A 21221-nucleotide genomic window follows, 5' to 3' on the forward strand; every position below is an offset into this window, starting at 1 on the left:
GATTGGGACAAACCAGAAAGAAAAGTGAGTCATCTTCAGTCGGACGGAGGGAGTATTAAATTAAAGATAATTTTATAGGGATTCCAACAAGATCCTACATGCATATGTTCTAATGTCCAAATTTGAGAAATTTTTTGTAAATGTTCATATATTTCGTAAAACAGTTATATTTAATCAACACAACTTACATAATATGTCAATATAATGCTTGCACAATGTCAATATGAAATCGTGTTGAGAATTGAGATTGTCATGTCTTTGTGTTGATATATTTATAACACTATACTGACAGTGCAATCCAAAACTCTAAATTTGATAGTTATTCTTACCTTTTTAATATTGAAAATTAGAAAAATGAATATACATGGCAAATTTGTAGACTATTAAATCTCTAAAATATTACTATAATTTTAAACTAATTATAATTAGCAATTAAGAAATAAGTTAGCAATATATCATATATCATCTTATTAATGTGTAAGATATGAGATAAGTGTAAGACAAGTATGTGACATTAGTTTAATTTATTCATAGCATATGTAAAATGTCTATCAAATCGTTGTTTTTCTACTATCTCAACATAATTAAATTACTACTCTTAATTAAATAATGATAATATTTTGTTACTTATACGGATATGGGATACATACATTTGTCCATGGTTTAGTTTAGAAAATTATTCATTTTCTGAACTATTTTTTGTACTCCTATTTGCTTTCCATCTCTATAATCCCGTTTTCCCATTTTTCCTTAAACCTAGATCCAATATATCCCTACAATTATTATTTTATTAACAAAAATAAGAAAATTAAATGTGCCAAAAACAAAACTTGAACTAACTATTTAGTGGTAATTCACAAAAATGGAAATCAGCCAAAAAAAAAACGACCCTGCACAAGATCATGCCATTACAGAGATGCTCCTAATCCAGTTCAACAATACTGGGACCAGCAGAGTGCATCTTAGCAACAATGGGATTATAAATCATTTCAAGCTCCTCTATCTTCTCTTTGAAAGCATCAACATTAGCAAGTTTGTTTGACTCCAACCATTTCATTGTAGACTCGAATGCCTTCTCTATCTCCATCTTGTCGGCTGCTTCAATCCCGGCTGCACATCTAGTGGTGTTCCTTATGTCGTAGGCGTAATTCTCCAAATCATTCCTTGCACCAACCTTGGTCATATACTCTTCATCCTCCCTCTTGTACTTCTTTGCATCTTTCACCATCTTCTCTATCTGATACTTAGGCAGCTTGCGCTTGGCACCGGTAATGGTGATCTTGTTCTTCAACCCACTTCCAATGTGCTCGGCTGACACATTCGTGATACCATTCTCATCAATGTCGAACCACACTTTGAATTTAGCAGCACCTCTGGGCACTGCTGGAATGCCTTGGAGTTCGAATTGGCCTAGCGGGTTGTTGTCCCTTGCCTTGCTTCGTTCACCCTGATACACGCGAAATGGCACACTGGTCTGATTGTCATAGGCCGTCCAGCGAATTTTCTCTGTCCTTGTGGGGATAGGTGTATTCCTCGGAATGAATACATCCATCACACCCAAATTGGATTCAATACCAAGTGACAAAGGAGTAACATCCACAAAAACTACATTTTGCACCTTGTCATTGCCTTCACCGTTCAACTTGGCAGCTAGCGCTGCAGCACCATATGCCACAGCTTCGTCTAGATTAATGGTCTTGCGCACCTCCTTTCCTTCGAAAAACTCCTGCAACATCTGCTGCACCTTGTGAATCCTACTCGACCCGCCCACCAGCACCACCTCATCCACACTACTCTTATCCATCTTAGCATCACTCACGCATTTCTCCACCAGTTCCATACACCTGCTGAATAAATACATGTTAAGTTGCTCGAACTTAGCACGAGTAATAGTTGAAAACAAATCAATCCCCTCAAACAACGATTCAATATCAATCGGTGTTTCCAAACTGGAGGAAAGGATCCTCTTTGCCCTTTCACAAGAAGTCCTCAATCTTCTAATAGCTTTTGGATCCCCACTAATATCCTTACCCTTCTTGAGTTTGAACTCGCTTACAAAATGATTCACCATCCTGTTGTCTATGTCCTGGCCTCCAAGATGAGTATCGCCGGCAGTAGCCTTCACTTCAATGACATCTTCCTTAATCGTGGCCACAGTCACATCAAACGTGCCACCGCCAAAGTCGAAAATGAGCACATTCTTTGCCACAGAGCTAGCAGCCCCCTTGTAAAAACCATACGCAATGGCTGCAGCAGTAGGCTCATTGATGATCCTCATAACGTTAAGGCCAGCAATGGTTCCGGCATCCTTGGTGGCCTGACGCTGAGAGTCGTTGAAATAAGCAGGCACAGTCACAACAGCATCGGTGACAGTCGATCCAAGATATGCCTTGGCAATATCCTTCATCTTAGTGAGCACCATTGAGGAGATTTCCTCAGGCGAAAACCGTTTCTCCTCCCCCTTGTAGGTTACCACAACCACAGGCTTGTGCCCATCACCAGGAATGACCTTGAATGGCCAAAACATGATATCTCTCTGAACCGTTGGGTCACTGAATCTGCAACCAATCAGCCTCTTTGCATCTGTGTAACACAATTCAACAAGAGAAGCCAACAAAATATAGAGTTGAGAAAAACACCGGAAAAAAGTGTTGATAATTATATAAATAAAAGAGAAAAGTGACCGTAAATAGTGTTGATGGGATTGTTGGCCACTTGATTCTTAGCGGCGTCGCCGATGAGACGCTCGGCGGCGGTGAAAGCGACTTGAGACGGCGTGGTGCGATTTCCCTGGTCGTTTGGTATAATCTCAATGCGGTCGTGCTGCCATGCCGCCACACACGAATACGTTGTCCCCAAATCGATCCCAATTGCCCGTCCATTTCCATTTCGATTTCCATTTCCGGCCATTTACGACAGCTCTGCAATGTGAAAGGGAAAATATGGATTTATAGAAGGTACAGAATTGGAAAGGTGCCTCTTCCACTTCGCTTTGCATCTTCACAACGTTTTAAGAGATTTATTTACATTTTTAATAATTGGAGTGTGAAAATGCTCCATGAAAATATGTCATTTGCCAATGAGACTTTTTTTATTAGTATTATAAAATAATTGGGAAAGCAAGAGTAAAGGAAAAATGTACTCTTTTCAAATAATATGGTGAATGATAAGGTCCATAGTAAAAAAGGAGAAAATTTTTCCATAAATTGATAAATATGCATGTGGTATGAAAAGAAAATTCAACTTATTTCAATAAGACGAATGGGTATAAATCTCACTTTATCTTTTGAGCAATTTTAAATGAAAAACAATTGACATTAAAAATATATTTATTTATTTATTTGGAATCGTTTCACTGACATATTTATCAAAATAGAAATAATATTATATTTCTTCGAAAAAAGTCTTATTTTGTTATTTTTAAGTGTTAAAAAAAATAATCTTATTTCGCCATTTCAGGGTTTCTATCATTTAAGAGCATCCACAACCTCATATCTCCAATTCATCTCATTTCCGTATTATTCATGGGCCTCATATCACTTTTTATTCCATCTCTTTATCAAGAGATAACACTTGCAACCCTTTATTTCAAAACTATCTCATCACTATTTCAATTCAAATTTAAATTTTTATTGAAAAAAAAGAAAAATTACATCCCTTGAGTTAGCCATCTTCAATTGAGGCACGGGGTATTTATAGAAGAGTTTTAGGATGAATTTGATAAATAAAAAAAATCTGACCAAAACACGGCTATAAAAACATTAACTTTTGGGAAATTGGGAAAGTTTTATTAATTTTGATATTTTTTTGAATTTTCTAATTAAAAAAAAAATGATAATAAACAACGCCTACTTGCGGACCAGCGAGTGGGCATCACAACCAAATCCAAGCTTGCCACGTAGGGGTGTGGGGCACGTGGCGAGCTATCTCCAAAATTTCTCCCTCCGGCGAGATATCATGGAGGTGGGAGGCTTGCAGCCTGGTCTATTATCTATCTCGTCTCAGCAAGAGGAGATGGAAACAACTAAGAGTCGGATTGCAGATGCTCTTAGGTTACATTTACCTTTTTTTCATTTTTAGTAAGAGAACCATACACCCAACTAACTCATTAAGCTCATATTCTACTATCAAATTATATCAAAGGGATTCACATTACACTTTATTTTTGTATTTAGAAAATCAGATATTCACTCTAAATGATACATTTATCAATATAGAAACATCACTTTCTATTTTTTCTCTTTCTTTTACTTTTTTCTCTCCACTTTACTCGCATATAACATTATATAAAATTTCGCATCAAATTAGAAATGCTCCACTTAGACTGCGAACGGAGGAAGTATATATTTATGGATAGCTGGGGGTATGATTAACCATCTCTCATGTGTTGTTTTGAAAAAAAAATTAAAGTAATTTTAGAAATTTTGATTATGCAATTTTTTTATTTAATTTTCAAGCTCTATATCAATACATGTTACTTTAGAATTTTTATGATTTTTAATGTTATAAATTTGTTGTTTATAATGTTATTTGGTTTCATAAATTAATTAATAATTAAAAATATAATAATTTCAGAGTATGGTGAGATTTATGAATGAATTGTTAAGTGTTGTAGTCTCGCAGAGAAATTGGAAGGAATTATGATATATTACTAATAAAGAGGCTAGAGGTATGACGAGAGATAGTATACTTGTTATGGACTGGCTAATAAGAGCATCTCCAATGGCGGATTTCCCATCGCTCTTCAGAGAGGCTTTCAGGAAGTCCGTCGGGGAAGGGCGCCATTGAGGCACAGAGAGCAGGACGTGGACGCCCCGTGAGAACACGGGAAGGCCGCGGCCGTCGCGGGAAGGGCGGGCGGACGTCTGCCATTATGGCGACACGCGGACGTCCCCCATTTTAATTTTTTTTTAAAAAAACTCTATATATACTGCTTGTTGAATATTAATTTTAATATTTGTGAATTTTAATTGAATATTTGTGAATTTTTTTTATTGGGGGAAGTCCGCACGGGAAGGGCGATGGGAAGGGCGAATTATGCAGTGGGAAGTCTTTATGACGTGGCAGGAGGTGTTTTTGGGAAGGGCGACGGGAAGAGCGTCGGGGGAAGTCCGCCAATTAGAGATGCTCTAATACCATGTTTGTCCTTGACTAGATGATCAACCATTAATGGATTTTTTCTTCTTCAACACTTCTAATATTTCTCCAATTTAACTATATATATTCTTTTTATAGTTTATTGATAAAAACCCAACTTCACTATATCTTTTAGTATTATTTTTAATAATAATATAGTTACTCGTGTTAAATATTTTGATGTCTATCTCCCTTGTCCTGTTTCCCATTTTTTCTTAAACCTAGATCCATTATATCCTTATTATTATTACTCCATTTTAATAACAAAGATAAGAAAATTAAATATGCCAAATACAAACCTTGAACTACTATTTAGTAGTAATTCACAAAAAGGAAATCAGCCAAAAAAGAGACCCTGCACAAGATCATGCCATTTACAGATCTGCTCTTAATCCAGTTCTATAATAGTGGGACCAGCAGAATGCATCTTAGCAACAATGGGATTATAAATCATTTCAAGCTCCTCTATCTTCTCTTTGAAAGCATCAACATTTGCAAGTTTGTTTGTCTCCAACCATTTCATAGTAGACTCGAAGGCCTTCTCGATCTCCATCTTGTCGGCTGCTTCAATCCCGGTTGCACATATGGTGGTGTTCCTCATGTCGTAGGCGTAGTTCTCCAAAGCATTCCTTGCATCAGCCTTCTTCCTATACTCTTCGTCCTCCCTCTTGTACTTCTCTCCATCTATCACCATCTTCTCAACTTCATCCTTACACAGCCTGCCCTTGTCGTTGACAATGGTGATCTCCTTCTTCAACCCTGTACCTATGTGCTCCGCTGACACATTCATGATACCATTCTCGTCAATGTTGAAGCACAATTTGATTTTAGCAGCACGTCTTGGCGCTGCTGGAATGCCTTGGAGTCTGAATTCACCTAGCATATTATTGCCAGTTGCCTTGCTTCTTTCGCCCTCATACACACGAAACCGCACACTTGTCTGATTGTCCCGGGTTGTCAGATAAACTTTCTCCTTGCTTGTTGGGATAGTTGTATGCCTTGGAATAATCACATTCATCTCATCTCCCATGCATTTGATACCAAGTGACAAAGGAGTAACATCCAAAAAAATCACATTTTGCACCTTGTCATTGCCTTCACCATTCAACTTGGCAGCTAGAGCTGCAGCACCATACGCCACAGCTTCATCTGGATTAATGGTCTTGCATGCCTCTTTTCCATCGAAAAACTCCTGCAACATCTGCTGCACCTTGTGAATCCTACTCGACCCACCCACCAGCACCACCTCATCCACACTACTCTTATCTATCTTTGCATCACCCACGCATTTCTCGACCAGCTCCATACACTTGCTGAATAAATCCAAATTGAGTTCATCAAACTTAGCACGAGTAATAGTTGAAAACAAGTCAATCCCCTCAAACAACGATTCAATGTCAATTGGTGTTTCCAAACTGGAGGAAAGGATCCTCTTTGCCCTTTCACAAGCACTCCTCAATCTTCTAATAGCTTTTGGACTCCCACTAATATCCTTACCCTTCTTGATATTAAATTCTTTCACAAAGTGATTCACCATCCTATTGTCTATGTCTTGGCCTCCAAGATGAGTATCGCCGGCAGTAGCCTTCACTTCAATGACATCCTCTTTGATCGTGGCTACAGTCACATCAAACGTGCCACCACCAAGGTCGAAAATGAGCACATTCTTAGCCACAGAGCTAGTAGCCCCTTTATCAAGACCGTATGCGATGGCTGCAGCAGTAGGCTCGTTGATGACCCTCAAAACGTTAAGGCCAGCAATCGCTCCGGCATCCTTGGTAGCCTGACGCTGAGAGTCGTTGAAATAAGCAGGAACGGTCACCACAGCATTCTTCACAGTCGAGCCAAGATACGCCTCAGCAATCTCCTTCATCTTGTTGAGCACCATGGAAGAGATCTCCTCAGCTGAAAACTGCTTCTCCTCCCCTCTGTAGGTTACGGAGAACATAGGCTTGCCAGCAGCGCTAGGAACGACATTGAACGGCCAAAATATAATGTCTCTCTGAACCGTTAAATCGCTGAATTTGCGACCAATCAACCTCTTTGCATCTGTGTAACATAGTTCAAACACATTAATTCAAGTTGTGCCCTAATTTGGTAGATGAAAACAGAAGAAAAAAAAAAGTTACCGAATACAGTGTTAATGGGATTATTGGTGACTTGATTCTTGGCGGCGTCGCCGATGAGACGCTCAGCGGCGGTGAAAGCTACATAAGACGGCGTGGTGCGATTTCCCTGATCGTTCGGAATAATCTCAATGCGGTCGTGCTGCCACGCCGCCACACACGAATACGTCGTCCCCAAATCGATCCCGATTGCTCGTCCATTTCCATTTCCATTTCCATTTCCATTTCCATTTTCATTTCCAGCCATTGCTCTGCAACTAAAAGAAAGCAAAAATATCAAAAGATATGCTTCGAATGGTTGTCGAGAAAATTTCAACAAGGGAATGTAAACACACGATACATGGAGGTAAGACTTGTGTGTTTTGGAAAGGGGGGGATGGATTGAGAGGAAAATGGTAGATTGAGCCTGCACTTTACGAAATATACTTCATCAATCCCATCAAGATCGTCTTTCTATTTTCCAATGTTGGGTTTAGGGTTTTAGAAACTATTTTAATCAATTTTTAAATAATAGTAATTGGATTGTGAGTGATAAACTTCACCTTTCGAAAGAAAAAATAGTGTCAAATTGTGTAATAGGAGTAGTGTTTTAGAATATTGGGCAGATGCTTTTGGTAAATACCTTTACTAGTATTTAAAATTCTATTCTTCTTCCAATGTATCCCAAACATCTTTTTGAATTTTGTTTTATACATTTCTCTTGAACTATGCTAGTAATATTTTTAAACTATGACCAGATGCATGTTTGGCAGGTAAAGCTCTAATCTATTTTTTATTCAATAATAAATAGATTGAATTACATTTTTAGGTCATGTACGGTTCCCATATACATTTGAGGTTCCTATACTTTAAAATGCACTTTTGTGGTTCTTATACTATACATTTTGGTCGTTTAATACATGCTTAACACTTTTTTTAGACAAAAATGCCCTCAAATGCATAAGAGGAATTTTTGTACACTCACTCTCCAACTGCAGCTGTCAAAAAGCTGAAAAAGTGTTAGTCCGACAGAGGTTGGGGATAGTATTATTATAAAAATTAAATATAATTATAACTATAATTATAATTAATATATTTGAATGATAGTATTAAAATATAAATTAATTATTATTTATAACATCAAATAATAATATTAATATTGATTAATAATAATAGTAGAAGAGTGAGGAGAATGAGAAAAGATATTATAATATCACTTTTGGTCCTAGTTTTGTGTATGCCTAAAATATCATCTATGACACAAATGAGAAAATGTATTTGTTTAGAGAGTATTTTGGGGTGAAAATCACATTAGGTACAAAAAATGTGATTTATAGGTACCAAAAATGATATAAAATAAAGATTAGGTACCATTTATATGCGAATGTGAAAGATCAGGTACCATTTATATAGTTCACTCTTTAAAAAATGTAAAGAAAAGTGGGTTGAAAAAGTGAGTGGAATATGGATCCCACTTTTATATACTCCCACCGTCCCAACTAAATTGGTACAAAACTTTTGGTAACGGAGATAAAGAAATTGTGTTAAATAGATTAAATGAAAGTAAAATAAAATAGGAAAGAAAAAGAAGTAGGAGAAATAAAGAGAGAGTACATGAGATGATGAAATAAAGTAGGAGTGATTGGAGGTTTTGTTTTTAGTCAAAAATGAATACGACACAACTTAGTTGGGACGAAGAGAGTATTAGTTTTATAAAAAATGTTAGTGAAATGAGTTAGTGGAATGTGGAGCTTACTTATCATTTATGGTAAAAAGTAAAAGTGGATAATTAATGAGGGACGGACGAGCGAAAATGGCAAAAGTGGACAATTAATAGAAAACAGATGAAGCATTAAATATGGAAATTATCATCGCAAAGTATTAGAATAGGCGTGCAATATATATGCATATTGACTTTTTAATGTAATACTTATTATTTCACACATAAAAATTTAATCACACTGTATTACTACTTTTCATGCTATGAAAAAAAATTATATTTAAACTCCTTGAAAGTACGAGATTTTATGAATAAGACGTTTTCTTCTTGTTTTGCATTTATATATACAAAAACTTTACACAAATAAAAATTATGACTATAATTTTCAATATTTTCTTATTATCATGTCAAAAATTCAAAAAAAAATTAAATAAGAAAATCAAAAATCAAACTGAAAATATTATTATTTTAAATAGAATAGCTTGATAATCACCGAAAAGTTTAGTTATATTAAAATAGTACTACTATCAAATAGTTGTAATGTGATTTTTTTTTCTTGGCATGAAAAATAATGTAAAATGATATTAAGCACATGCATTAATAGGTCAATATATATGCATATATATTGTAATTATATTGCATGCATATACTATGATGATATTTTTCAATTTAATAGTAGTAATATAATGCCACTTTCCATGATTATTACATATCTATTTTGTGCAATTAGATTTATTGAATTGGTGTTTATTAGAGGTGTCATGTGGGCCTTTTTTTATTTTCATTTGTGAAAGAATTATTGGTGAGATATACCAACTCACTATGCTAACTTGGTATAGATGAACAATGAAATTTGTACTCGATAATTACCCATTGGCAGTGTTAAGTTTCTTTTATTAAAAACATATGATGATTGGTAAGGAAACTCTTTAACATTTATGCTTTTGTATAATCACTTATCCGCACTTCGTCTTCAATTTCGTGGGCTGGTCCGAAAAATTGTTCAAAGTCGCTACAGTGTTGAAAGAAATTGATGCGTTAAAAATTAATCCAAAATATAGAAAATGAGGGTGCAAAAATATCCTTCATGCATTTAGAGGTCTTTTTATTTGAAAAAATGTTAGTATTAAATATGCAAAAACACATTAAACAAGTAAAATGTAGTATATAAACAGTAAAAGTGCACTTTAATGTGTATATAGGCGGTAAATGTGCATCGCGAATAATTCTCTTCAAATACACAAGTCAAATTTAATTAGGAATCGTTATAATATCACCGAGTTATTAGAGTACTCCCTCCGTCCGCGAATACGAATTCCACTTCTTTTCGGCATGTATTTTAAGAATTGTTAGAAAGAGTGTGAGAAAAAATTAATGGAATATTAGTCTCACTTATATATACTTCATTTTGGGATGTCTCAACTAAGTTGAGTCATTTCTTTTTTTGACAAAAAACAAAAGTTTTACTTGTATTTTCTACTTTGTTCATTTCTCCTATTTTTCAACCCAATTTCTTAATATCTTGTTTCTGATAGTTTTGACTCAACTTAGCTAGGACAGAAGGCATATTAGTTTCGAATGAAATGTGAGTTGAATGAATTAGTGGAATGTAAGAGCATCTCCAATGGTCGGCTAGCGACCGGCTAGCCGATTCGTCGCGCTGGCCGATCGGCTAGCCGAACCATTGGAGTCGGCGGCGCTTCGGCGTGGGCTGGCCGATCGGCTAGCCGCCATTGTGGCGGCCCGATCGGCCAGCGATCGGCTAGCGTCGATTTTTGTTTTTGTTTTTTTTTTGTTTTTTTAAAAAACCTATATAAACGCGATTTCCGTTTCATTTTCATTTGCACCACTTGTTTTAACGAGTTTTCTCTCTTTCTAACTTTCTGTACAAAAGCATCATCGAGCGATGGATCACAACAACGAGTCCGGTCCAGCGACGAGTGGATCTCAAACTCCCACGGTACTGTGGGATCTGGATGGGGGCAGATGGGCCCGGGCTTTAACATCCCTTGGAATCAGATGATGGGGATGATGGCCGGTGCGCCGGGGAGGGGCGCAGGGGGTATGCCGTGGGGGATGCCGGGCGGCGGGCGAAGGGGAGCGGCGGGCGTCAGCGCCCGGGTGGAGGGGTATGCCCCAGATGCGTGCGACGAGATGATGGGGATGATGTGGCGGGGCGGGATGCGGGGGGATGCAGGGCACGGTATGCATCAGGGGGAGTGCAGGGGGTCACCGGGAGGGGACACGGTATATCGGCCCTCGCTTGATTTTTTGACGGCTTCGTCTCACACGTCGACCTCGGTGGAGACGCAGTTCACTAGCGATGACCTTCTGTCATTGCTTGATATGGGGATCGATATCGGGGATCCGGATACTCCCGTTCCAGCGAGGCGGGCCGCGCCGAAGAAGAAGACGAGGGGGAAGGCCAAGGCGGTCGGCGAGTCATCGCAACCCGGCTGATGACGACACCCCTGGCCGGAGGAAGTGGACGGAGGATGAGTACGCCGAGGTGGCCAGGGGGTGGTTGGAGGTGTGCGACGATCCGCTGGTTGCGAACAACCGGCGGATCGTCAACATGTGGGCGAAGATCGGGAGAGCTGCTTATATAGGGCCTTTGCCGCACGCAGGAAGGACTTCGGCCGGAGGAGGTCCGGAAGGGGGTGGGAGTGCACCAGGGCCGCGGTGGGCCGTTTTGCGAATTTGTACGCCAACGCCCTCCGTCGGCTCACTAGTGGGCAGAATGAGGACGACGCCGGAGGATCGCCGCGAGAGTCAGTTCCCCTTGCAGGGGAAGTATAAGGAGTTCACCTTCGTGGGAGTGCTTCTTGTTGCTGAAGGACTCGAGAAGTTCCAGGCGGAGGTGCGGCGGTTGGGTGGCCGAAGAAGCGGCGGCTGAACTATAAGCGGCGACTACGGCGACGGCGGCCCGGCGGATCCCACGACCTCCCCCCGGATGCTTGAGGAGTTTCCATCCCCTCCTTCATTTACTTGATCCCTCCTATCGCCCCGCGAGGTCCAGTCCTCCGCCCTCCCACCCGCCCCACTCGAGTACACTCTCCATTCGCGTAACCATAAGCGGGATCAGATGTACAAGGTCTTCCAAGAGTGGAAGACCGCCACTGACCCCACGGAGAAGATGTTTCTTCACGAGATGCTCGAGAGCATGCGGGTTGATTTGGAAATCGCGAGGGCACGGCTAGCGGGTTTCGACGTGGGCTCGAGATACCACGGGCGGCGGGCGGCGACGGCGACGGCGACGGCGATGAGGAGTAGAGAGTGGCGGGGCTCGTGTGTTGAAGCCCTTTTTTTTTAAAAAAAAAAACATGTATTTTTTTAAAAAAAAAATCTTTGTACTTTTTTTTAAATGGAATGGATTAATTTTCCCGTATATGTGTCGTAAATTTAATTCCGTATTTTAATCGTAATTTTAATTCCGTAAATGTAGTATATTTTGAATTATTTTTATTGCGGCTATTTATGGCTGACCTAAATCGATGTGGCAGGTGGATTTTTTAGTGTTGCTTGACGTGGCAGGGGAAAGAATGACTGGCCTATTGCTGGCCTAAGCACCATTGCAGATGCACTAAGACCTATATACCATTTATAGTAAGAGTGAATCAAGACTTTTATTTAAGGACGGGTAGAAATGAAAAAACAAGATTTATAGATAGAGGTGGTACAGTTTAATCTAATATAACGATGAAAGCAATATGAAAGCAACCGCATTTCATATTTCAAACCTAAAATCCAAAATGTCTAAAAACATGGAGTTATTAAATTATTCATCATATAATGATCCCTTTCTGGACTGCACACACAATTAATTGAAGAGGCGGATTAAACAAAACAAATCCAAAATTGATCACTTGAAAGATACATTTCTTCATTTGTATTTCCCACAGATTTAATTAATCAATTAATGGCCACCTCCTCCTTCAAATCCACTTCCAGAAGAGGCGCAGCCACAGAACCCAAAGCCCCGCCGCCATCCGCCGCTTCTCGGCGCCGTTCCCACAGCGTCACTCCTGTTTCTCGGCGGACCCACGCCCCCTTTGACGACAATCCTTCTATTTCAACCGATTTTTCCAACAGCAGAGATAACCCCCTTTTCTGGACCAGATCTTCTTCGCCGCCAGATAAAGACGAAAGCGGAAGGATCTTTGAGATTGCTGCCACTAGTAATAAACTATCATCGAAATTGGATGCAAAAAGCTTAGTAAACGGCAATGGTGGTGGTGGTAATTCTTCTGGTGAGCAGCGGGGGCGCTCTGTTACCCGCAGTCATAGCCATAACAACGGGATCGGCCGCAGTTTGTCGAGGACTCGAGGGCGGTCCATCTCTGCAGCTTCTCGTAGCGGAGCTTACGAGGTAGAGTTTTAGAAAGATATTGTTTCAATGTTTTTATTCGTTGCTTTAATTTCACCTACTATAGCTCGAACACGATGGAGTGGATGTAATTGATTTTGAAAGGATTTGAGTTTGAGATTTTATTGAACAATGAAGCCCTAATTAAATCCTAATCGTAGTTAGTAAATCCTAACTAGGGATTATTAGAGTTATAAAACCTCGGAGATTACTAAACCTTGATTGGTAACCCCATTTGGAGTGAATGCACTGTGCATCCAGATGTACACTTTGTAATGATAAATTTAGACTTTTGTGTAATGATACATATGGTTGTTGAGAGTAATCCACTCAATAATCCAAGTGTAATGCAAATAGATGGTTAATGATATTAAAGCTTTCATTGTAGTTTTGGAGCGTAACTAACCAAAAGTTCGAATGTTTTCCTCGCACTAATTGATATGCATATTGCCATGTCTTCTTTTGTGACAGAGTGAAAAAGAGCAGGGTTGTCTCACGACTCCAATTTCTCGAAGCAGGCATGAGGCAAAGAGGACTAGTGATCCTATAAGTAGAACTAATTCAGTAAGAAATAGGGTAAGTAACCCAGTGCCAGCTAAACATGCTGGAGTGAGAACGGCCAGGAATCAAGCAAAAGAGTGGTCTGAAGACGACTCTGCTGTGAGTGTGACTTGTTCATTATATTTGACTGACTACTCATAGTTTTGAGGTTGCAATGACTATATGTAATACCATGGTCAACATGCTCTCCAGTGTAGTTTGCAGATATCAAATTTGGAAGATAGTATTTCAGTTGGTTCCTTATCAGAAGCTGAAGAGAAAACCATTAGAACTGCATTTGAAGAGCTGAATGTAAGTTCTGATTGTCTTCTCCGATTATTTGTGATTACTTCAGCAATAAAGTGATGACTTATTAAATTTTGTTTTTTACCTCTTTCTCAAAATGGCCATAAATTAGAGTAATTTTGATGGGGGGAGAAATGGGAAGGGACATGCCATGTAGTGAAAAATGAAGCTGTGTGATATGTGCTTTATACGGAAAGACAAAGCTGTTTGATTTATGGGTGGGACAAGCTAAATACAACAGCCAATGAACTTGGGATCTTGAGATTTTATCGTTTTACTGCCTAGAATACTGGTACTCCATGGATGAATATTAATTCCCTGTCATAAAATCTTATTGATCGCTATGTAGTGAGTCGGGACCTATGACTGAGTTAATAGCTGTATATTTAATGCATGCCAGTTCTATAACTGTAAAGTTGAGCTGATTTTATTGAGAGCTAAAATTTAGTAGCTTGCCTCTTGAGAAAAGTACCATGGATGGGTAAATTGTCAATATGGGGAGATTATGTTTTCAAGTCTTCAATGCTGGATGGGTAAATTGCCAACATCTACAGCGGATATTTCATTTGCTGGACTTGCTTCCAACCTTTTTATTTGGAGACAGGGAGTAAATCAATAAGGCTTTTGCGGACTCTTGAAATAGCACACATATAATGTTTATTAGGAATTTTATCAAAATCATGATGTTCTGGAAAAATCACCTTTACACAATCAGAGCATAAATTTGTCCTCTCATTATCCCTTAAGAGTACTAAATGTAACCCTTAGGAATTTGGTTACTTGACTGATCGATATAAAACTGCTATGGCCATACATCTACGTTGCCTACGTCCACGGCAACAATACCATCGGTAGGAAGCTTTACTGCAGTCGGAATTATGTACTTTTATTTCTCTTTCATATATCATTTTCCATTTATGAGTGTTTCCGTGTGCGTATTGAAATGCTGTTACCCATCGTTTGCTTAAATCATGTATATTGCATAGAGTGCAAATTGAGTGATTTATATGTTTGCTCGATTACTTGTGTTAGAGAGATCTTGTTGATGTACAAAAGGCATGTGAAGCTTGAAGTCCAAAAATTTAGCTAAGCATTAAGGCTTGCCTATAGGAGCTATATGAATAATTACTAGGTTTGCATTATGTGCGTAGGTTAGCCCCATCTTTTTGATAGAGTGATTTTGTGCTCTTATTTTGTTATTTGATATCAGGTTTTTCGAAGAAATAATGCGAATCAGGCTGCAGCTACTAATGTTCCTGATATGCCCTCGAATCTAGTAAACCCTGAGTCTGTTGAGTTAATTTCGGACATCAGAAGGGAATATGCCATAAAATTGGAAGAGGTGACAGTTAGCTAATTTGTAGAGGATTATCCTCACTTGTGTCACAAGACTTATTAAGTACATTGTTGCAGTCGGAAGAACGTGCCAGAGAACTTCGAGCAGATCTTGCTATTGAAGAGCAACGTGGGCAAGAGCTGGATAGAATACTTAAGGAGATGCTTCCTGATAGAAAGACTTCTGATATGCAGAGATCTCGTCGAGGAAGAAAAGTAGTGTTTTCTGTTTCCATTTCTTTGTTTTTGTGCATATATTGTCTGAATTGATCTTTAATTTCTTAATACTAACCATCCATCATCCTTCCAAAAGCTTACTTGCGCACATCATATACTGACATACATTTGTCTTCATTCTTGGATTTCTCCAATCCTGCCCCTTTCATTTGGATATAAAAAAGGAAGACTACGGTTATAGTTTTACCTAGAACATATCTGTTATATTTTCATTTTTAGTTAATCCAATATTTATTTGAACTTCCTACCACCATGAGGGACTTCTGCAATTCTCCATAAGTGCTAACGTCTAACAGCAGATGCTTAATGTTGTGTCCTGTCATCTATGGTTGGTAATAAGATTTTTGTCTGTAATTCATCTAAGCATCAGAACTTCCTTTGATGGTGTAGATATCCTTTCATAGAGTGGTAGATTATGCATGTATACAATCTTTATAAATTTTCCAGCTGGAGATGACATCAACTTTTTCTGGTGTTAGGCAAGCAATGAAAGGAAACGGATGTCAAACCGCCTTACTGAAGAAGCCATGGCATATTTTGACGAATGTGTGTCCTTGTCCACCTTTGATAGTTCTGACTTCTCTGCTTCAGAAGATCCAGCCTACAGTTTAGTTGGAGCTGCTGGACCTGTAGGCACTTCATCTCTGGCAAATGGAAATCCAAGCACCTTATGCTGCTATGATCAAGGGAGTCTTGTTGACCACAAACAGGTTCCTGTCTTTACTGAAGAATAGTTGTTAAAGTTATCAATCTGTCATAGTTGATAGTTCACGATCAGTTGGCATGACAAGTCAAGTGTATGCAATTTTCATAAACATCTAAATAAATGCACACCCATTATTTCTCTACAATATACTCCCTCCGTCCCATTACAAGTGACACATTTTTTTTCCACACATGTTTTAGGAAAATCATAATTAATAGTTAAAATGGAGAGAAAGAAAGTAAAAGAGAGAATAATGTAGATGAGACACTTCTCTACATTATTCTCTTTTTTACATTATTTTCTCTTCACTTCGACTATTTATTAGTATGATTTTCCCAAAACTTGTGCAAAGAAATGTGTCACTTGTAATGGGACAAAGGGCGTATGATGCATGTTACAAAAATAAAAACCAAAATATACATTCCACAAGTTTGCTGTCATCTACTCTTTAAGGCCAGCTCTTTAGTCCCTTCCGTTGTCCATGCTTTGTTTTGTCATTTTCCAAATCTTTATAAGCAGCTATGTGTGGGCCTGCAAGAGATGGTAGAAATTAAGAAATCAAGACATTGCCCAACTCCTCAAAATTGGGGATTTTTTTGTAAATTTTTCCTTATCGTTAAGGTGCTCATACAGTATACGAGTTACGTATGTCCTTTTTTGTCCCTTGGTCATAGCCCAATTGCTACTGAAAAAAAAATCGACAACTTAAGAATCCTATTTCTGAATCCAATAATTCCTTTCCCCGGACATGAGGTTTTGTTAATTTTTTTGGCTAATATATTTCTTGACATTTCCTTGTCACTTCCAAATACTGTATGCATTTGTATGCTAGAGTTATGTTTCAGCATCACTTCCTAGTATTATTGCTATAGATGTTATTATCTATCATGTTCTCCCGAAGAGAAACAAGAAAAAAAAATTGCCACTTCCCACCATGCCTTCATCATTGATTAATTAATCCATTTGAATATTTTTCCCATTTGAATGTTTTATCGTGTTTGATTGTCATCTCCAAACTAGCTAGTTTTGATCAGTTGAGATATTTCAATCAAACCACCAGTCTCTCAGTCTCTGAGATTTCCTATTGATTTCATTATATGGTGATTAGGTGCAGCTCAAACCTTGTGAGGATTCTAAGCCAACCGGCAACAGCGGCAACACTGGTCCAGGGAGCAGTCAACTTTATGAATTCTCTTTTGCTGATAAAAGGGTGGACGATGTCAGACCTCAAGAAGATATTAGGAGTTATATCAAGAATTTTGAGAGAGAAACTAAAAAAGACATTGATTTGGAGGCTTCCATTTCATACTATGATGCTGAAGAATACAGCATAGGAGGTCAGCTTGAGGACGTGCTATTTGACAGGGTGCTATATCACCGCAGAATAGAGTCGGGTGGTTTACTTTTATGTGGTGGCGCAATCTCGTGTCTTCCCTTTGCTTCAACTATGTGACAAGTGTGTTTTCTTCTGGTCTGCCATCTACAGTTGCAATTAGCATGATGCCGTCGTCTCTGTGAATTTGCAGCTGTGCAATTTTTTGTCTTGTATAGTCTTGTAAGAAGTATGTATATGTATGTGATACAATAGAGGTTGTATATCTTTCTCAGTGAATGAGGGAGCTCATCTCAGAATGAGTGATGCTTGAAGGATTATAACTAGGAGTAGTACCTTTTAATTTGATGTGTGCTAACTCCAAAAATATTGAGTATTGTTTTCTTCAATGTTGAATGTATGAAGATTTCTTTTACTTACTATAAACATGTTACATGAGGTCATGCCTGATTTTTTAATACTAGACCATTTGAATGAAATATTGTTGCTAGGCACTCAGTATTATTTATAGAGTTGGTCAAGGTTGGAGTGTTTCCACCCTTGTATCTCTGTTCAGTTACAAGGAAAAAGATTAGGGAAGTTTCAATTTTCTATTGTTGGTAAAAATATTATTTTCCAAATTAAAGTGTTTATTAGTTCTACTTATGTTTCCAAATTCCCGTTTAATTTGTCGAATAGGGTCATGTGTGAAAAAAGATTTGATTTTGCACAGAATGTATGTAAATCGTGTGGTTTCTAAAAATGTACTTACACAAAAATGAAGGTGATGAGGAAGTACCTATTTTGTATTAACACATTTTTCGTGTTTATTATGTGCAATAGTCAATCATAAGTGATTTCAGGATTGATATTGCTTGAAATAATCATAAGTGAGGTGATGTGACATATTTGGATTCTGGTTTAATCCAAATACCAATACTAACTCAAACCATGGTCTTATTTATAAAAGTAACATTGGTCAAAAGTGAATATTATTATAAATAAAATGATCGTTCATACTTCATAGGAGCAGATGCATTATTGTTTTTTGATAGGAGTTGTATTCTCTAAATTTCATATTCAAAATTTTAAAAGGAAAATTTTCCTGTATTATGTTTTGATGATAGGGACTTTGCATAATGATTTACAAAAAAAAATTATATACTACTCAATAACATTATAATAATAAAAATGGATATTTTGAAAAAAAAACTTGGTAGGGGCTTCAGCCTTGGGGCTCAAAGTGTGTCCAGCAATAATAATTATTATGAATAAAAATTACTGTACTATACTTATAAACAACAAGTGATTTACTTTATCTGCAAAAAAAGAGTCAGATTGGGCCGGGCAGCACTGTTCGTTTGGTAAACAATGTTGATACTCCTTCCGTCCACAAATAGGAGTCTATTTTTCCATTTTGGTCCGTCCACGAATAGGAGTCCCGGTTCATAATTATCATAAATGGTAAAGAGACTCCACATTCCACTAACTCATTCCACTCACATATCATTTAAAATTAATATATACAAGTGAGACATCTATTCCACTAACTTTCTTACACCCACTTTTCTTAACATTTCTTAAAACCCGTGCCGGATAGAAATGATACTTCTATCCGTGGACGAAGGGAGTATGGTTGTAACTGCAATATTTTTTAATGAAAGAGAATGACATAATTTATTGAAAGAAAAAGGAAATGAAGAAGGCTATGTTTTGAAAGCAGGAGAGGGAAAAAAATAATTTAATATATTTTTTTGGGAATTTTTATACATGTAAGGAATCTAAGTTAAATCCCCTTAGTTTTTTTTAAAACAAAAAAGAAAGAAAAAGAAAAAACAACTATGAACACAATTAATTGCGGCGGGTCTATTGGTACATGCAAAAATTACATAATACTATAAATAAGTCAAAATCCAAATGATTTTTGTATTATAATGTAAAATAATATTTAAAATGTGAAAAACAATACCATCCACGATTTGCTTCTATTGGTTAATTCTTGCAATTCCTGTTGGTTTTAAAAATTAAATAAATTAAATTGGAGTTAAACCTTTGTCTGATTAAAATTAAAGTCACATAATTGCTTTTTTCATTTTCAAGCACGAATTTAATGTCTGAATTCGAATTTTATTGAAGTACAACGGCAGAATGATGATCCTCTTACATTATTAAAAGAACATAAACATAAAAGGGGGAAAAAGATTTTGTTTATCAATATATAACTGACAAATTGATGCGAGACAAAATCGTGACACATGAAGTGGATGCACAGTGGTTTTTGACCTGTAAATTGACCAAACCATCGAGGGCATATTAGTCATTTGATTCACACTGTAATTTTGATTAATTAAGCTGTTAAGTACTAATATATAATCATCCATACATGCATCTCTAGCGACAAATATCTACTGACAAATTCACAGATCTCTTCTCCCCTTAACTAAACATTATTACTATATAGTATATTATTGAAATCTTATGGTTCATAATTAATCATAACAATTTTGAATAAATATGTATGTTTGTGTTTGGACCATGTAGGTGCAGAAACCCACAGAGGGGTATGATGCCAATTGGTAGCATGGCTGAGTGCTGAGGCCAAGTGTTGAAATTTTTTATTAACTATGGTTTACTTGACTCAACCACAAGGTTAAATTCTAACCATATTGCTTCTTCAATTACCTCTCTTTGGGATCATTGATTGCTACTAAATCTTAGTATTTGCTATTGGGTTTGTCTATTTTTATAGAGTGTAATTTCATGTTTTAATTGAAGGAATAGTAGTATATGGAAACTATATGGGACCATATTAAAAGATTATTGAATGTCACTTCATTTTTTCTCTTCATGCGTCTTAATATATGTACTAGAATAAAAAAATACTACAAAGTTATAAAAAAATCACAACAGTAATTTACTAATTTAAAACCGACCACAATCTCATGCTAATGAAATACCATAAGAATGAACCCCTACCCACACTATATGTATACATAAGTTCACGAAATATAATCATATCTTTCTAATTTAAATCTATTTATTAAAATTGGTCTTTATCTTTTTTTTTTCCTAATGAATTGTATCACATTCTTCACTAATAATTTCTTAACTATTTCTTCGCTTTGCTTTCTTAATTTACCAGGTTTACATTAAAACTTGTATTGTTGACTATTTTTCATACGAAGAGAGTATTAATTTCTTGAATTCAGATTTACTCTCCTTGCTCGACAGACTAAACTAAGATTTAAAAACTCGAGATAGTTGATGTGTGTATGTTAGCCTAGTGATAAAGTGGTTAAGACAAAGCCTCGATTTTGAGTCCACCGTGATGATGACGCCTTTCCGTTTTTGTTCATTTATCAATAAAAAATGGAGAAAACTTAATGAAGAATTCAGAAATTTGAATTTGATTAACTTGGTGATCTACACAAAGACGAAGATTCTGCTGAAAATACTTT

The 21221-nt window shown here is 37.3% G+C and overlaps 3 protein-coding genes across 5 annotated transcripts; 1 reads left to right on the forward strand and 2 right to left on the reverse strand.

Annotated features, from left to right (window-relative positions):
- Positions 1-883: 883 nt before the first annotated feature.
- On the reverse strand, positions 884-2910 carry LOC125186139 (heat shock cognate 70 kDa protein-like). The gene is made up of 2 exons (XM_048082475.1): positions 2685-2910; positions 884-2583 (listed from the first exon to the last, which is right to left on the reverse strand). Exons 1-2 carry the CDS (start codon positions 2908-2910, stop codon positions 923-925), a joined length of 1887 nt encoding a protein of 628 aa, XP_047938432.1. The 3' UTR covers positions 884-922.
- Positions 2911-5428: 2518 nt separating this feature from the next.
- On the reverse strand, positions 5429-7585 carry LOC125201673 (heat shock cognate 70 kDa protein-like). Of its 2 annotated transcripts, XM_048099884.1 has the most exons (3): positions 7266-7585; positions 6013-7185; positions 5429-5913 (listed from the first exon to the last, which is right to left on the reverse strand). In XM_048099884.1, exons 1-3 carry the CDS (start codon positions 7507-7509, stop codon positions 5525-5527), a joined length of 1806 nt encoding a protein of 601 aa, XP_047955841.1. In that variant the 5' UTR covers positions 7510-7585; the 3' UTR covers positions 5429-5524. The 2 variants fall into 2 exon arrangements, with proteins under 2 accessions (XP_047955841.1, XP_047955840.1); XM_048099883.1 differs by having other exon boundaries at positions 5429-7185; positions 7266-7584.
- Positions 7586-12800: 5215 nt separating this feature from the next.
- Positions 12801-18203, forward strand: LOC125201675. Of its 2 annotated transcripts, none has more exons than XM_048099886.1 (7): positions 12801-13330; positions 13799-13987; positions 14081-14179; positions 15384-15515; positions 15587-15724; positions 16225-16455; positions 17566-18203. In XM_048099886.1, exons 1-7 carry the CDS (start codon positions 12881-12883, stop codon positions 17902-17904), a joined length of 1578 nt encoding a protein of 525 aa, XP_047955843.1. In that variant the 5' UTR covers positions 12801-12880; the 3' UTR covers positions 17905-18203. The 2 variants fall into 2 exon arrangements, with proteins under 2 accessions (XP_047955843.1, XP_047955842.1); XM_048099885.1 differs by having other exon boundaries at positions 12808-13330; positions 17560-18203.
- The last annotated feature ends 3018 nt before the right edge of the window (positions 18204-21221 follow it).

Source organism: Salvia hispanica, chromosome 1, assembly GCF_023119035.1.
Source record: "Salvia hispanica cultivar TCC Black 2014 chromosome 1, UniMelb_Shisp_WGS_1.0, whole genome shotgun sequence".
Lineage (NCBI taxonomy): Eukaryota > Viridiplantae > Streptophyta > Magnoliopsida > Lamiales > Lamiaceae > Salvia > Salvia hispanica.

Excerpts from the sequence above, each read along its gene's own strand:
- LOC125201673 (XM_048099883.1), bottom strand. The coding sequence starts at position 7,509 with ATGGCTGGAAATGAAAATGGAAATGGAAATGGAAATGGAAATGGAAAT. Across the intron at positions 7,186-7,265 it reads TCCCATTAACACTGTATTCG|ATGCAAAGAGGTTGATTGGT; the intron begins GTAACTTTTTTT and ends TATGTTACACAG.
- LOC125201675 (XM_048099885.1), top strand. The coding sequence starts at position 12,881 with ATGGCCACCTCCTCCTTCAAATCCACTTCCAGAAGAGGCGCAGCCACA. Across the intron at positions 13,988-14,080 it reads GGTCTGAAGACGACTCTGCT|TGTAGTTTGCAGATATCAAA; the intron begins GTGAGTGTGACT and ends CATGCTCTCCAG. Across the intron at positions 16,456-17,559 it reads GTCTTGTTGACCACAAACAG|GTGCAGCTCAAACCTTGTGA; the intron begins GTTCCTGTCTTT and ends TATGGTGATTAG.
- LOC125186139 (XM_048082475.1), bottom strand. The coding sequence starts at position 2,910 with ATGGCCGGAAATGGAAATCGAAATGGAAATGGACGGGCAATTGGGATC. Across the intron at positions 2,584-2,684 it reads TCCCATCAACACTATTTACG|ATGCAAAGAGGCTGATTGGT; the intron begins GTCACTTTTCTC and ends TGTGTTACACAG.